This window comes from Vipera ursinii, assembly GCF_947247035.1.
Source record: "Vipera ursinii genome assembly, chromosome: 5".
Lineage (NCBI taxonomy): Eukaryota > Metazoa > Chordata > Lepidosauria > Squamata > Viperidae > Vipera > Vipera ursinii.
The window spans coordinates 63,707,505-63,724,020 of NC_139518.1; the positions used below are offsets into that span (position 1 = coordinate 63,707,505).

The 16,516-nt window shown below is 37.0% G+C and overlaps 1 protein-coding gene across 1 annotated transcript in view; it reads left to right on the forward strand.

Annotated features, from left to right (window-relative positions):
- PTPRE (protein tyrosine phosphatase receptor type E) overlaps positions 1–13,695 on the forward strand; it is a 120,966-nt gene extending 107,271 nt beyond the window's left edge. The window contains exons 13-21 of the mRNA XM_083364105.1: positions 1,275–1,410; positions 3,916–4,065; positions 4,882–4,975; positions 5,197–5,273; positions 6,787–6,921; positions 7,682–7,807; positions 9,222–9,373; positions 11,855–11,990; positions 13,174–13,695. Of these exons, the coding sequence (XP_083220231.1) occupies positions 1,275–1,410; positions 3,916–4,065; positions 4,882–4,975; positions 5,197–5,273; positions 6,787–6,921; positions 7,682–7,807; positions 9,222–9,373; positions 11,855–11,990; positions 13,174–13,248 (1,081 nt within the window). The 3' untranslated portion in view covers positions 13,249–13,695. The remainder of the gene's footprint in view (positions 1–1,274; positions 1,411–3,915; positions 4,066–4,881; positions 4,976–5,196; positions 5,274–6,786; positions 6,922–7,681; positions 7,808–9,221; positions 9,374–11,854; positions 11,991–13,173) is intronic.
- Positions 13,696–16,516: the final 2,821 nt, after the last annotated feature.

Sequence of the window (16,516 nt, forward strand, 5' to 3'; positions counted from 1 at the left end):
CTAAGCTTGTAACTCTGGGTGAGGAGAGAAGCTGGCATGAGGATGGAAGTGGGAGCTCAATGTTAGGGAATCTACAACCTTCAGACTTAGTTAAGGGCGGCTTACAAGCTTAGCAGTAGCCTTCATTCTATGTATATGCCTGCTTATTAGGGCTTTCGCGCACCCTCCAAGCGGCATTATTACAAAGTCAGCTTAATTGCCCCCAACAATCTGGGTCCTCATTTTACCTACCTCGGAAGGATGGAAGGCTGAGTCAACCTTGAGCCTGGTGGGACTCGAACCTGCACTAATTGCAGGCAGCTGGTGTTACTTAAGGAGGCATTAGCCCACTGCTCCACCAAGGCTCCTACAAGGTGACTCTGAGTGGCTTACAAGTTATAAAATAAAAAAAATAATTAAAACATTAATCTGTACACAGATTATGATTATGATTGTAAAATTATACTGAAACTGGAAACAAGAGATGGACAGGATGGAAATGCAGTCTTCTTACCCTGTCAGCCACTTCCAGCATTAAGTGCCCCCTTCAGGACCCCAGGCCAACTGGCAAAGTTTGATACCCTTTTGGAAGGCCAAAGGGTGGGAGAAGTTCTCACCACTGGTGATAGAGTGTTCCAAAGGGATGGAGCCCCAGCAGAAAAGGCTCTTCTTGAACCTGCCTGCTGGAATTCCTTAGCAGATGGTATCCATAGCAAGGCTCTTCCACTGGTGTGAGTGGGGCAGGCTAGTCCCATTGTGGAAAGACACTCCTCAGTTACCCTTCACCCATGCTATGTAGGGCTTTAAAGATAACACTTTGAACTGGATCCAAAAGTAAACTGGTAACCAATGCAGCTCGCACAGTAGTGGTATTATATGTGCATTCCTAGGGGCTTCCAGGACTGTGCACCTCACTGCATTCTGCACCAGTTGCAGCTTCTGAGTACTCTTTAAGGGTAGCCTTATGTAGAGCACGTTGCAGTAATCCACCTGAGAGATGACTAGGGACTATGCTCGGGGCAACTGGTGCAAAATGAAGTTGTGCAAAGAACCTCCTAGCCACAACTGCCACCTGCTCTTTGAGCAGGACTCATGAATCCAGGAGGACCCCCCAATTGTGTACTTTCTCAACACCCTTGTATGAAACCTAACTGAAATGGGCCCAGAAATTGGTCCAGCTATTGGCAATATAATAAAGACAAAGAAATAATGTTTTGGAAGTAAGATATATTGTTGCCGTGTAAGATGCATTATTCCATTGTGGTCTGCTTAGTTGCAACTGTTTTTTTTTCAAGTGCTGGTGTGGGTCGTACAGGCACATTCATAGTAATAGATGCCATGATTGATATGATGCATGCTGAACAAAAAGTTGACGTTTTCGAGTTTGTGTCAAGAATTCGCAGCCAGCGTCCACAGATGGTTCAGACTGATGTAAGTAATACATTCATACATACAGTATATACATACCATGTTTCCCCAAAAGTAAGACCCGGTCTTACTTTCTTTTGGGCTCTGAAGTAAGCACTAGGATTTACTTTCGGGAGGGCTTACTTTTTGCTGGTACCAGTAGGCTGTGAGCGCGTGGGGGTGGGGCTCGGGGAGGGAGGGTGGTGAAGCGGGTGCCCAGGGTGGATTGTGGATTAGAGTTGGGGTTAGGCATTGGGGGCTAGAGATGGGAAGGCCTGGAAATAGCCCAGAAAACTTGTGGAAAAAAAAGGTTTTTTCCCGTTTGTTTCCAAACTGCTTTGGAAACAAATCGGAAAAACCAATTTTTTCCCACTCAAGTTCTTCTGTTTTTGTTTCTGAGTGTTTCTCATTTCCCGTTAGGGTTGGAGGTTGGGGAAGTTAGGGTTAACATACGGTAGGCATGGGTGGCCTGTTTATGGCCTTGCGTGGGTCAGGGAGGATCCGCAAGCCTCATGGCAGTGGCATTCGGTGCAATGCGTGAGGCGGGAAATGGCCACGGCCAGTGGCAAACAAAACTAGAGAGCTGTTTGCCATTTGCTGCCTCACACCCAATGCCACTGCCATGAGGCAAAAGAACAAGCTGGCGGTGGTAAGGAACCGGTATACCTGCACATGGGTCAGAGGGGGGGAATCCGCCAGGCCTCATGGCAGCGGCATTGGGCAGGACGCGTGAGGTGACAAACAGCTGCGGCCCACCGAAACCAGCCATTTGCTGCCTCATGTGTCACGCCCAATGCCGCTGCCATGTGGCCACAGAACAAGCCAGGCAGCAGTAAGGAACCAGTATACTGGTACCGTGAGTCAGATTCCCCCCTCCCCCATCAGCTTGGCCTCATCACAGAGACACTGGCAGATCCCCCCACCTTACTTTGTGTCTATGGTGAAACCAGACGGAATCGGTGGCAGGCCATCCGTGCAGGCTTTTAAATAGGGCTTACTTTTGGGGGAGGGCTTATATTAGCCCCGCCCCTCAAAAATCAGCTGGGGTTTACTTTCTGGGGTGGGTTTATTTTTGGGGAAACATGGTATTATTTCCAGTAACTATAGGAAGCCATCAATATGAATCTTTTGCATGTTAATCAATTGAGGTTAATTTTTATTGGTGAACATTTTCTTCTGCTCACTGTTAAAATCTTTCTTTGGAAATGACAGAGAAACAGAAAAAATTTGCATAGCAACTTAATTTGATATTGTATTCAGTCTCAAATGTGTCAGGTGTTTTTGTTCCCTAAATCAGTTGTATTTATCCACAGTGAGATTGTCACATATCTCATTTTCTCACTGCTGACATGATGATATCCTGGTGTTTAGAAGAATTATCATCTTTTTTTAAAAAAAATATTTGCTAAAGCAGCAGCTAGCTGATCATAGCAAATAGGAGTTTTGTGGGTTTTTTTAAAAAAAAGTTAGAGGACAGCACTTTTTCTCATTAAAAATATTTGCCACAAAAGCCCTCTGTGTAAGTTCATTTTTTGTAGCAAAACTAAGACTGATGGGAGATGGGAGGGATTATATTCATTTCCTTGTTAAATCTTTGTAGCTTTTACCATATCACCTGACCTCACCTTTTTTATCTTGTTTTTGTTACAAGAACATTTATGTTATATTACAATAAGTAGGTATCACTCTCGGTGTTTGAGTCTCAGGTGTAGAATCTGAGACTTCAGGCTACCAAGTGACCTCTGAAAAGTTTGAACTAACCTCTTTTGTAACTTTTGCAGAAAATTCAGCTACTCAAACAGCAATTTGGACAGTGCATTTCACCAATGCGCACTAGGATTGTGGGTGTGCAGGAAATATGTAGGCTAGAAATGGCCCATACCTTCAGGGCAATTAAAAATACTCTTGATAGTTCAGTCCTGTCAGTGATAATATACCTATCCTATACTTGTTGCATTGGTTTCCAATAGGTTCCTGGCTCAGTTCAAAGTGCGAATTGTCACCTTTAAACCTTTTGCAACATAATACTTGAATATATCAGACAACACCATATGAAAATTGAATCTACCCATCCATTTCAATCCTATAGACTAGAGAAACCCTTTTCCAGGTCCCACCTCCTCATGAGGGTCATACATTGTAGGCCAGATGACAGGCTTCTAGGGGGCAGCCCTATTTGGTGGAAACACCTTCCCCCTTGAATTAAAAATAACCCTATTCTAGAGGCATTCTGAAAATTAATGAAAGCAGTGCTGTTCCAGGATGGTTTAATTGAATGTCACTAGTAAGGAATTGGAATTATATTTTGATTTTTACTGTCTAAGTATGATTGTAAATATGTCTAAATATGATTGTCCTATTCTCAGCTTTATTTTATTATTCCCAAATCCAAAGGATTTTTGGACTGTGGGGAGGCTGTAAACATTGTAAAAATAAGTGAAATGTTTAATTTTAAAACAATGTTGCTGAATACTATTCAACTAAAAGTATTTCAAAGATCATGATTTAGAGTGTTCTGTTTCTTTACAGATGCAGTATTCCTTCATATATCAAGCCTTACTTGAATACTACCTCTATGGTGACACAGAATTAGATGTATCCTCCTTAGAAAAACATCTGCAGCAATCAAATAGCTCCACACCAAATCTTGTTAAGATAGGATTGGAAGAAGAGTTTAAAGTAAGTCTTAAATAGTTTAAAAATGGATATAAAGTAAATTGACTCCAGTGCTTCTTTTTAATACTTTAATTTTCTTTCCTAAGATATTTGATAGTTTTAGTTATAGCTGTCATGTTATTTATACATAAAGTATCAAAAGTTAAGAAAAATTGAAAAATTAAAGGTTTTTTTTATTTCTTGGCTTTTAATTTTTTATTTAAACTAAGCACTATAAAGATGAAAGTGGCATGATAAAGAAAAAACTAAAAAAATCTCATGCAAGCAAATATTTGAAAAAGAAAAAATGGATTGGAAGTACATGAGTACATTTATAGTGTTAAATTATGAAAAAAATATTCATATTCAGTATTCCCATCCAAAAATGCACTTGTATTGGTGAAGGAAAAATTACTAACAAACAGTATTTCAATAAAACAGACTTCTAGACTCTTATAGCTGTGGGAATTTTTCAGCCAATGCTATTTCATAAAAAAAAACACCCAATATTTTTTCTTTCTCTCCCTCCTCCCCAAAGTACCTTAACTAGTACAACAAATTTGCTCTTAACTTTCTTTCACTTAACTTCCTATAATGCTTGTAGAACAATGAACACTAAGTAGACATTATATGCTAGATGTTTTGAGTTTTAAAATTTCCATATGTGGAAGTATGTAACAAAGTTCCCGTGCAAATGAAATGATATGTTGGTTTATCAAGCAGAATTTTTCGGAAGAAAATATGAGTAAGACATTTTGATTGAATTTGTTATTGTTCTTTTCATACTGAGTTTTCATATTTACATTTGTAGTCATTATCTAATTTTTACTTTTGTTTTAGAAATTAACAAATGTTCGAATAATGAAAGAAAACATGAGAACTGGTAATCTGCCAGCAAATATGAAGAAAGCCAGAGTTATCCAAATAATCCCTTGTAAGAAATTAAATTTTCAAACAAATTGTATAATTTAATTGACAAAAACTTACCTAAAAGAATATTGTAATATTTTACAAGCAACAGCAGGTGGCACTGCAGACTGAAATATAACTAAACTTTAATTTGGTAAAAGCCTGCTGACCATAATTTATATGCTATTGTTGACTATAAAATATTTAGAATTTTACAAAATCTAATGTAACTTTTTTGTGCCTTAGATGACTTTAACAGAGTGATTCTTTCAATGAAACGAGGTCAGGAGTACACAGATTATATCAATGCTTCCTTCATAGATGTAAGTACTTTTCTGTACAGAAAATGCACATACTGCAAGAGAAATTAACATATTTTCCAGAATAGTTGTTTAAAATTCATCTAGAAAAGGGCAGTGTTACATGACCTTCAGCATTACTGTATGTTAATAACCTGTGAATTTAAAGAAGAGGAATCAGAGCCTCACAATAACAATAAAAAAGACCTTGTATTTAAAATATCAACATAAAGAAGCAAACATCTTTGCTTTTTCTTAGAACCAAGTTTGATTTACTTTTTACTATGGCAGGATTTGTTTTATTTAATTGAAAATAGAAATAGATAACTTTCTTTGCTGATGTCAAACTTTTCTCTGTCTATTTATTTTGGTGAAGAATGTGTTTTTTCTTGGCATTTCAATGACAAATGAATGTTCATTACATAGTATTAAACACATATGGTGCATTATGTCAAACTTGCAAACTCTAAAGTTCATTCTGTGATGTCCAGAATGCTTTGACTGAAGCCCAGAGATCACCAAAAATTGCTGTGTAATGGTATTGTTAATAGGACAAATGACAAAAGACTGTTAAACACATGACTGAGAAATGATCATATTAACTATATTTAATGAATTTGATATTCTAAATACATGTAAATATATGTGAGAGGAATCATTTACTATCCTGGTCCCACCTGCTTTGTGATTCTGATCTCCTTCTCAAAGGTCAACTGTAGAAGAAGAGCTGCACACATTGGCAGGAAACATAATATCAGTTGTTTGATTTTGACTTTTGTGAGACCAACCATTGTGTTTTGTAAACTGTGGCTTCCAACCATATTGTTTAAATTTGGCCATTGTGGCTAGCTCAACAGGCTATTGTTAGAAGTCATATGTTGTTTAGTGATGTGTATTCCTCTCACATCCTCCTTTCAGATGAAAGAGGCTCATTATTTATTAATTTAACAAACCCTTGCCTTCTGTGGTGTTACCCTCCAACAGGTCTTCTTTCAGTCATTGTAAGCCTCAGTGAAGACTTGGGCTAAATTTGTTTAACTAATTTCTTTGATTTGTGGATCAGAGTGAATGGGAGTGGGACTGGAAGGACCTTTAGAACTTTAAAGAAAATATCTATTCTGATTTTTTTTTAATTTTTAATTTTAATCCCATTTATATCCCGCCCTTCTCCGAAGACTCAGGGCGGCTTACAATCTAAAGCACAATGTGCTTAGCAATAGCCTTCATTCTATGTATATACCTGCTTATTAGGGCTTTAGCCCCCCCCCAGCGGCATTTTTACAAAGTCAGCTTATTGCCCCCAACAATCTGGGTCCTCATTTTACCTACCTCGGAAGGATGGAAGGCTTGAGTCAACCTTGAGCCTGGTGGGACTCGAACCTGCACTAATTGCAGGCAGCTGGTGTTACTTAAGGAGGCATTAGCCCTCTGCTCCACCAAGGCTCTGATAGATCTATTTAATATAAAATTCCTTCCAAACAGGGGAGAATCTAGGTAACAGAAATTGTCAAAGGATGAAATATTTCTTTGTATGCAGGGCTATCGCCAAAAGGACTACTTCATTGCAACTCAAGGACCTCTTCCTCATACTGTGGAAGACTTCTGGCGAATGGTGTGGGAGTGGAAATGCCACACCATTGTTATGCTTACAGAAGTTTTGGAAAGGGAACAAGTATGACCATTTTGTACAGTATCTTGTAAATATTTTGTTAACATTTTAAAAAGCAGAACAAGAGTATGGGAAATTCATTTGTACATTATATATCATTAACACTTTTCTGTAAAATGTGGTGCCTCAACAGGCCTAGCATAAATTTGTCTTAGCGAATGTTTTGCAGTTCTGAGGCTGAGCAAGTAGAATTGATGCATTTGCTGTTGACTGCTGTTGACCAAGATTTTAACTCTTCAATAAATCATGAAATCTCCTATGAAGGAGCAAAACTGGCTACTCTTGAATTGCTGAGGCAAAAACTTGTCTATCACAGACAGACAGATGATTTGCAAAAGCTTGAATTACTTTACAATCACATGTTTTCAGAAAATATAGAAATCTAATTGTCATACCATGTGTAATAGCCAAAGTCCAAAAAAAGTCATCATAATTCAGAGGAAGTTATAATCAAATGCCAAGAATTTCAGTGGGAATTAAGTGTAGTTCTATGCTCAGAGGTTAGTGATGTTTAACACTTGCAATTTCCTTATAGTAAGAATTCTGTATATTTGGTGTTAACTTAATTGGGATATCACAACCAGTTGGGTGTGATTCTTTTCATTACTCTAATGCTGATGGATTAGATGGTACATATTATGGTGCAATATAAAGGGGTGGGGAAAATGGAATTAATTTGTAAATCCCAAGAATGATTGACATAGCTTAGATATCAACAAGAAATATGAAAGCAACATTTTTTGTCTGTTTCTAAATTTTACAGGAAAAATGTTTTCAGTATTGGCCATCAGAAGGTTCTGTTTCTTATGGCGAGATTACCATTGATATTAAGAATGACTTGCTTGTTGATACTATAAGCATAAGGGACTTTTTGATTACGCACAACCAGGTATTCTTCATAATTTCTCTACTTCTTAAAGTCACTGCAGCTATAGCAATTTCAGGTTGTCTTAAATACATTTTACTTCCATTTAGCAGATTTGTCTATAATAGTTATCAATATTTCACTTTAACAAACATATCGGAACAGGCAAATTTTGACTGCCCAGAAATTTAATCCCATCGTTCTGTAATTGGCTAACAACAGAAGTTTCATATGGCCTTTATTTTGCACACAAGAAAGAAGATATATACAGAAGATCAGTCTACTGCAGACCTCAAAAATCCAAGTCATCTCTGATATCTCTCTATATTTCTGTCTCTATATCTATCTGTAAAACATGCACATACATATACACACATGCATATATACATGGTGTATGCATGGTGTAGCAGCACCAAGATTTAAATTCTGAATTTTCAAATCAACAGATTTGGATTATTGTTTCCTTAGCCTGAAGAGTGAGAGACATCTGTTTCATATTTACATTACAGTTTTAGTCAGTTCTTAAATTAATGAGGAACTTCTCTTCATCAGTTTAGTGTTCAGATTACTGGAGTGTTCTGTTCCAGCCTACAACCGGCCCTGCAGAAATGTCAGGGACAACCCCTTTGTTATATTCAATAGGCTGGAATTAAGCCAACCAAATTTATTTGCAAAAACTAAACGAAACAGTTCAAAACAGAGTAAAACAAATACAGACCGAGACTATATCAGAAGCTCTTCAAACGGTTGCCTTCAGCAACCAGCACCTCCCACACATTCCCCTTTTAAACAACAGTCTCAGGGTGTGGCTTCTCTTTGCCTCCTCCCGAGGTGCCTCACTGCTTTTCCTTGTTCACTTCTGCTTCTCTGCCTCCTGCTTCGAGCATCCTTGAACAAAGCCAGCTGTGGATCGTCTTCGTCTAATCTTTCAGGCTCACACAGCTGGGTCTGAGGAGGAACAAGACAGGAGGGGCCTGGCTGAGAGCTCTGCGATGCATCTGCAACCAAAGGCTCTCCAAACACCTCCTCCTCCTCCTCCTCAGAATTGTCTGATTCAGCTGCCGAAACCACAGGCTGACGCTGAATCACAATATGGAGATAGAAACACTACAAGCACATATTATGTGTGTATGTATATATCATGTAGACTATATACATATATATGGCATTTTTAAATCTATTTTCTAATATTACATTGGACAGTTAAGGTAAAAACATAGTAGTTGATACAAACTACATAATTTTTGGCACTGCTTATAGAAAGGTTGCAATATGTAATAGATTCTGAAAGCTTTTATGAGTCTATTTAGAAGTAAGTCCTGCTATGTCTGATGGAATTACTCCCAGAAAAGTGGGTGAGGCTTTGGTATTTAAAAGTATTTCTTTCCATTACTTAAATTGTCTTAAACTGGTGGCTTTCTCACTTCTGAATAACTAGGAGAAGCAAGGCAGAGTTATTCGACAGTTTCATTTTCATGGATGGCCTGAGATAGGCATTCCGACTGAAGGGAAAAGTATGATTGACCTCATTGCAGCTGTTCAGAAACAGCAACAGCAGACGGGAAACCATCCCATTACAGTACACTGCAGGTAAACACTTTCTTACATTCCCCACCCCCCCATTCTTTTGCAGCTTTAAATTTGAAAGCTCTCAAGGACTTTCACTCTGAAGCAAAGGCAGTAGGTACATGAAAGAAATTTCACAATCAGAAAGCTTTCTTCACAATCAGAAGGCTGCCACTTACTTTATTTACAGCCGCAGGATAGGGAAGCAGGTGAATTGGCCAGTGATGAGGATGAGCATAATGCAAGTGTATATACAAACTGATGATGCTTCAGATAATCTGAAGGAGCCTTGGTGGAGCAGTGGGCTAATGCCTCCTTAAGTAACACCAGCTGCCTGCAATTAGTGCAGGTTCGAGTCCCACCAGGCTCAAGGTTGACTCAGCCTTCCATCCTTCCGAGGTAGGTAAAATGAGGGCCCAGATTGTTGGGGGCAATAAGCTGACTTTGTAATAATGCCACTTGGGGGGAAGCCCTAATAAGCAGGCATATACATAGAATGAAGGCTATTGCTAAGCACATTGATTTCTGCTTAGATTGTAAGCCGCCCTGAGTCTTCGGAGAAGGGCGGGATATAAATGGGATTAAAAAAAAAATCTGGTCCCAAGCCCTAAAAGACCATTGAGATAAAAATAACCACCAGTGAATTGGTCCTAAAAGCTGACAAGAGAGTCAATGGACTTAACAAAACAGCACAATGTAATGGAACTTCTGATCTCAAGTCTGGTTCCTACTTTGTGATCAACTTCTAATTTCCAAATTTTTCCCAGAGGTGATCTCACATGAACCATATTAAAATAGAGTAATCTAGAGCAGGCATGTGAAACGTGCAACATCACATGATGTTGCATGACATATCGTGACTTTTTCCCCATTGCCAGGTAGTGGGGTGGGCACGGTTTTGGTGTGATGCATCCGGCCAATCGGCCGGCAGTTTGACATGCCTGATCTAGAGGTTACTAGAGCATGGATAGCTGACCCCACAAGCTGCTATTGCTAGTCAGAAATGAAAGGAGTGAATTGTAGAAAAAGAGCTACCATTGTATATATATCATGCTATCACAGCATGGAATGCACATGGTGTAGTGGTGTAGCACTCCACAGTTCCAAAGTTGTCTCAACATATGTTTCTATAATGGATTCTCCGATGGATACCTTACTCCAGATGAATTTGAAAATTGACTTTGTTGACAAATGTTTAATATCCCTTTGCTTCTACTGGATAAATTGTTCAGATTCCTGAAGATGTGTTTCATTTAATCTTGTTCACTACAATTATAATCCATGCCTTGCTTTAGGCTCATAAATTACCAATATTGAAACGGAGAATGGAAAAATTCTTTATTGATAACAAAGTACTGTAATGTAACAGAATCTTGAAAGCTTGCCAAAGCAATTCTCCAGTTCAGTTATATCTAATGTAAATAAGGTGGAGTTATTCTGAGCCTCTTTCTCATGCTTACCTTTCCCCTGGATGAAGGATTTCTATTTGTAAGAGTCTTCGTTCCTTCTCCATCTTCCTAGGATCTACTAAACATTCCATCATAGCAGTTTACACAAGCTAAATTGAGACACAATTCAAGACGTGTGGGAAAGTTGGGGTTTGTTTTTTCCCCCAAACTTTTGTGAAAGATCCCAATGCCTAATCCTATATAGTTCTACAAAGTTGAAGAATCCTCTCAATCAACACTAAAATAACTATCCCTTCCCATTTTGCAAGTGGAAACTTCCTCTGGATCTTGGTGGGTGGATAAATCTATTCCAGAGGAAACTTTCTATGTAAGGAAGTAACTTCAAAATCAGCATTCACTGTCTGAACAGTTTTAAAGGTTAATTTTTTAAAAAAACATATTTTTATGGTAACGTGAAGATTTTATAAAAGCTATATATGAATGAGCAAATTTGCAAAATGAACGCCATATCTGGTACTCCTGAAGAAGCAAAGATTCAAGGTGCTGGTTATCACCTATAAAGCCCTATATGGCCTGGGTCCGGGGTATTTGAGGGAACACCTGCTGCCGGCATCAAATGCCCTTCGCCCAGTGCGCTCCCACAGGGAGGGTCTGCTCAGGGTCCCACCGGTAAGAGATTGCCGGCGGGTGACACCCAGGCATAGGGCCTTCTCAGTGGGGGCACCTGCCCTCTGGAACCAGCTGCCAGTGGAGCTGAGGACTGCCCCCGACCTCCGGTCATTCCGCCGGGGCCTGAAGACCTGGCTCTTCGAGCTCTCGGGCCCAGGCTGAGGAGTAATTTATTTTAATCGGGGGTTTAATTGCACAGGGTTAGTTTAATCTTTTTTAAATGGGTTTTAACTTTTGTATTGCTGGTTTTTAACTCCCTGTAAACCGCCCTGAGTCCTCAGGGAAAGGGCGGTATATAAATGTAATAAAATAAAAATAAATAAATAAATAAAGAACTATAGAGGCTAGTAAGCCTATTTACATTAGCAGAGACTCAATTCTACATGTATATTTTCTCTGCCTATGGTATTTATCTTTGTCTTTGTAGTGCTGGAGCTGGAAGAACAGGTACATTCATAGCTCTCAGCAATATTTTGGAGCGAGTCAAAGCTGAGGGGCTCTTAGATGTATTTCAAGCTGTGAAGAGCTTACGACTACAAAGACCACATATGGTGCAAACACTGGTATGTTGCTTCACCGCAATTGATAATATAGCACTAATAGTAGCAGATAGCACTAATATTTTGGGAGCAAAACAGAAGCTCTGTCCACACTCATACGACAGAATTGCTTTGATGATGGCAAGTGTAACTGCAGGGATTGCTAAGCAATGCTGTCATACATTAGGACCATATCGTTTAGCAACAGAAATTCCCAATTGTTGTATGTTAAGGAGTACCTGTATAAATTTATTTTCAAAATTCCTCCCCAATGGTAAAAGTACCCAGTTATAGTATGTGAGGATACAATTTCAGGTCCCCTTGTTTTGTTGGCATGCTCTAAACCAGGCATGTCAAACTACCGGCCCACGGGCCAGATGCATCATGCCAAAACCGCACCCACCCCACTGCCATCAATGGGGAAAAAGTCATGATACATCCCGCGACATCACATGACATAATGAGTTTGACATACCTGCTCTAAACAGAGCTGAAAACCAGTTATGAATAAGAGCATAGAAAAAAAAGTGGTGGAGCAGTGGGCTAATGCCTCCTTAAGTAACACCAGCTGCCTGCAATTAGTGCAGGTTCGCATCCCACCAGGCTCAAGGTTGACTCAGCCTTCCATCCTTCCCAGGTAGGTAAAATGAGGACCCAGATTGTTGGGGGCAATTAAGCTGACTTAGTAATAATGCCGCTTGGGGTGTGTGTGAAAGCCCTAATAAGCAGGCATATACATAGAATGAAGGCTACTGCTAAGCTTGTAAGCCGCCCTGAGTCTTCGGAGAAGGGTGGGATATAAATGGAATTAAAATAAATAAAAAATCTAATCAGCAAAAATTAGAACTGGTCTTTTGTTTGTTCTATGAAAACTTTTTCTAGAATAGTGAATTTGTATTAATAGGTTCAAATATAGGTCAATAAACTGAAAATACATTCATATTAATGAAAACATATAAAAGTACCAGGATTCATTTCTTATTCAAATAGTTCTTCAAAGAAAATAATTGTTTTGTTCATTGCTTTACATACAGTATAGTAGTCTAGGCAATGTCACTTGATAGATAATTGTGCTGCAACGTGTAACAAAAAGTGAAAAACATTTTATCTGTATGATATTTTATTATGATTCTACAGTTAAGTTTTGAAGTTAAATACAATTCAACAGAGTTCAAATGTAACAATGTCTCTTTTTTTGCACCTGCAGGAACAGTATGAATTCTGCTACAAAGTGGTACAAGATTTCATTGACATATTTTCTGATTATGCCAATTTCAAGTGAAAATGCTTGCCATTTTTTTAATTTAATCATCTGTACAAAGATTTGTAAATCATGTTAATTTATTTCCATTTTTTTAAAAAAAAATCTAAATGTACATATGATTATCTATGTTTTGCTTTGAATGTCTCTTCAGGTATATGTATGACTCAAATAAGCTTCTACCTTGATCCAAAGGAGTATGCACATACTCTTTTCATACAATAAAATAAACTTCTAGTCAGCTGTTTGGTGACAAAAGGAAAGAGCTGATTTGTGAGATTTTCGTAGATTTGAAAGGACTTAACGTGTTCACCCCAGCTGGTTGATAAGCAGGAAAGTTGTATACGCAGAATATAGTTGCATGTTGGACTACTGAAGAAATGATGTGCAAAATCTGTGTCTGCATGTGTAACAACCCTATCTAGGTCATAGCTTTGTGTTTTTGTTAGTTTTAATTTTAAATAACTGATCCCCATGTACAAAATGGGGTACATACTGTTGTACATACTGTTGTGAATACAGGCACAATTCAGCCTATGTTAGGCATATTTAAGACTCACTGATTTCAGTAGGTTTAATAAGCATATGTTTAAATATTTCCCATTGAAATTAATGGAACTTCGTATCCAGCTAAACGTTTGAAAGCACTAATTCTGAAATTAAACTGAGGTAGGTCTGATCAGCGGCTTGGATAACAGTCCACTGATCACTCTGAGCCCATGTAAAAGCAAAAATATATTAATAGATCACCTTAATTTTGGCTGAATCTTTCCCATATTTTGCCTAAATGCATGTAATTTGTGATTCATTATATCTAATCTTAAGTTTGAAATTATATATTTTTAATTTATTGTATATAGTCCCTAATATTTATATAAAAAAGAAAAAGAGTACATTTTTAGAGCTAAAAAGTCATCCTGCTATCATTTAACAATATTTTATTTAAAGCAAATACCATTTAATGATTACACCACAAAGATACCAACTAGACTGAAATGAATATGGGCTTTCTATGATAGACAGATAGAAAAAATTTTTGAGTCTTCATTTCAATAAGATTTACATCTGTTTCTTGTTTTCTTATGTTGATGCTATTGTGGTCATTAATATATTTTATCCTGATACAACTTCACTAATATTAATGTGGAGAATTCACCAAGGTAGATAATATACAAAATGTGCTACAATGTGAGAATATTCTAAATATTTATTTTTATTTTATCAGTATCAATTAGAATCATTTGCCTCTTTGGTACTGTTTTGATCTTTATAGTTAAGCACAACTTGAATAGAGAGGAACACAAATCTTCCATAAGAAACAACATAATATATCATTTTAACTTTTTAAAAAATGTATATTTTTTAAAATAGGATTCTAGGAAATTCTGTTTTAATGCAAGTTCTTAATTAATACCATAGTGTAAATATGGAGTTTCTTAAATTTAATTAAGTAGTCTTAAAATATAATTTTAAGTTATCATTTTATTGAATTAACAGAAATTATATTTAACTTATAAACCAGCTGATCAGTATTTGATACTATTTTGTATCAAGAAATTTTGTTTTTTTGTCATAAATAGTTATAAAGCCAGATATTACATTTATATAAAGAAAAAAATATATCTCTTTAGTAAGTAATCTAAATTAATTAATCACTTGATAAATTCTGCTGAAGGTAATAAAACTTAATAAATGACTATCATTTTTAAGTCTAGTTGAATGTCACATATTCAATATTCATTTCACAGTAAAGCCCTTAATTATTTAAGTTCTTTTGGTATCCATGGCACATACTGTAAGTAAAATAATGATTCCCTGCACCGTGTCCCCAAATATCCAGTTGCTCCTTATCTTCAGATGAAAAAGCAAAAGTATTCTGATTTCTATTGTAATGTGGCCCACATGAATGGTAGAACTTAGAAGCATCATGGAGATGCCAGAATACGTACAGATCTTCTGATTGGGCTATTCATGTGCAAACAATCATGCACTAAAAAGCACAAAACCTAATCATCTTGACAGTACTTGTATAGAAATTGTACCCTATAGTTCCATCTTACTGGCTGCTGCAAGATTTCAAAGTTCTTACAACAGAAGAAACATGCTCTTGATACTAGCAAAGAGAAATAGTCTTTCAAAACCAAAATAACATAAGCCTGGATTCAGTTATAATTAACTCCACTGTTTTCAGGAAATAACAAAGGCTGCTGCAAGAAGGAAGAGGACAAATTATTTTTATACTCTCTACCTTGTAGTTTTTCACCCCCTCTGTTCCCATACATTGTTTTAAATCATTCTGAAACAATGTAGGAAATAATGTAAGAATAAAAATGAAGTTATTCTTAAAAATGTCCACCCATTCGTTCCTCTGTGGAGCAACTCATAAAAAAGTTGCTCTGCTCATACTAAAGACTGATCAAAACTAGAACAATAAAGTAACAAAATAGACAGAATTTTGTTTCCCCCTATTTTAGAAGGTATATATATATCTAAAAGCACAAACATAATTTATATAAATTTATATACAAATGTCTATATAATATGCAATATATCTGGCTTGTCTGGTTGTTTTATGAATTATAAATGCCTTATTAAAATTATGTAGACTGCAAGATGGTCTTTCTACTTTAGCTCTTGTTCTTTTCAATTCTACATACATTTAGATTGTTTCTGAAAGGAAAAGAAAAGTGAATACTTTTAATAACCCAGAAAATAACAAAATGTCCAAAATTTCCCTATCAGGCCAATTATTTTTAATTTCCAAACTCTTTAGGTTAGCAGTTTACATACTCTTTTAAGCACAACTGCATAGATGAAAAAAAATCCTATGTGCATACAGTTGTATGCACATAAAGAATCATGCTTACTTTATGAAGTGACTGATGTTAAAGATTCTAACCTCAAAAATTATGTTGTTAAGAAATATTGAATATACTTTCTCTACTAGTATCTGATAGAATTAAAAAAAAAACTTTAGAAAACCAAAATTTCCAGCTTGATGTGGTGTAGACAAAAATCCACTGAGCCCAAAAGATGAACAATTTCCACATAATCCTTTGGAAAATGCTTCTAGCAACCTTGGAAGTATCAAACATTTTCTGTGTGAGTTAAGTGGAAATTAAATCTAGCAATTTTTTTTTGTCCCAGCTGTTCTTCTGTAAAAGGGTCATCTTGTGTAGATTGGGGGAGGATACTGACCTAAGATTAACATCAGGAATTATTTTAAGCATCTTGAATGAAATATATGTCTTTCAGCCGTCTTGATTCCTCAGTTCCTTCCTATGGATCT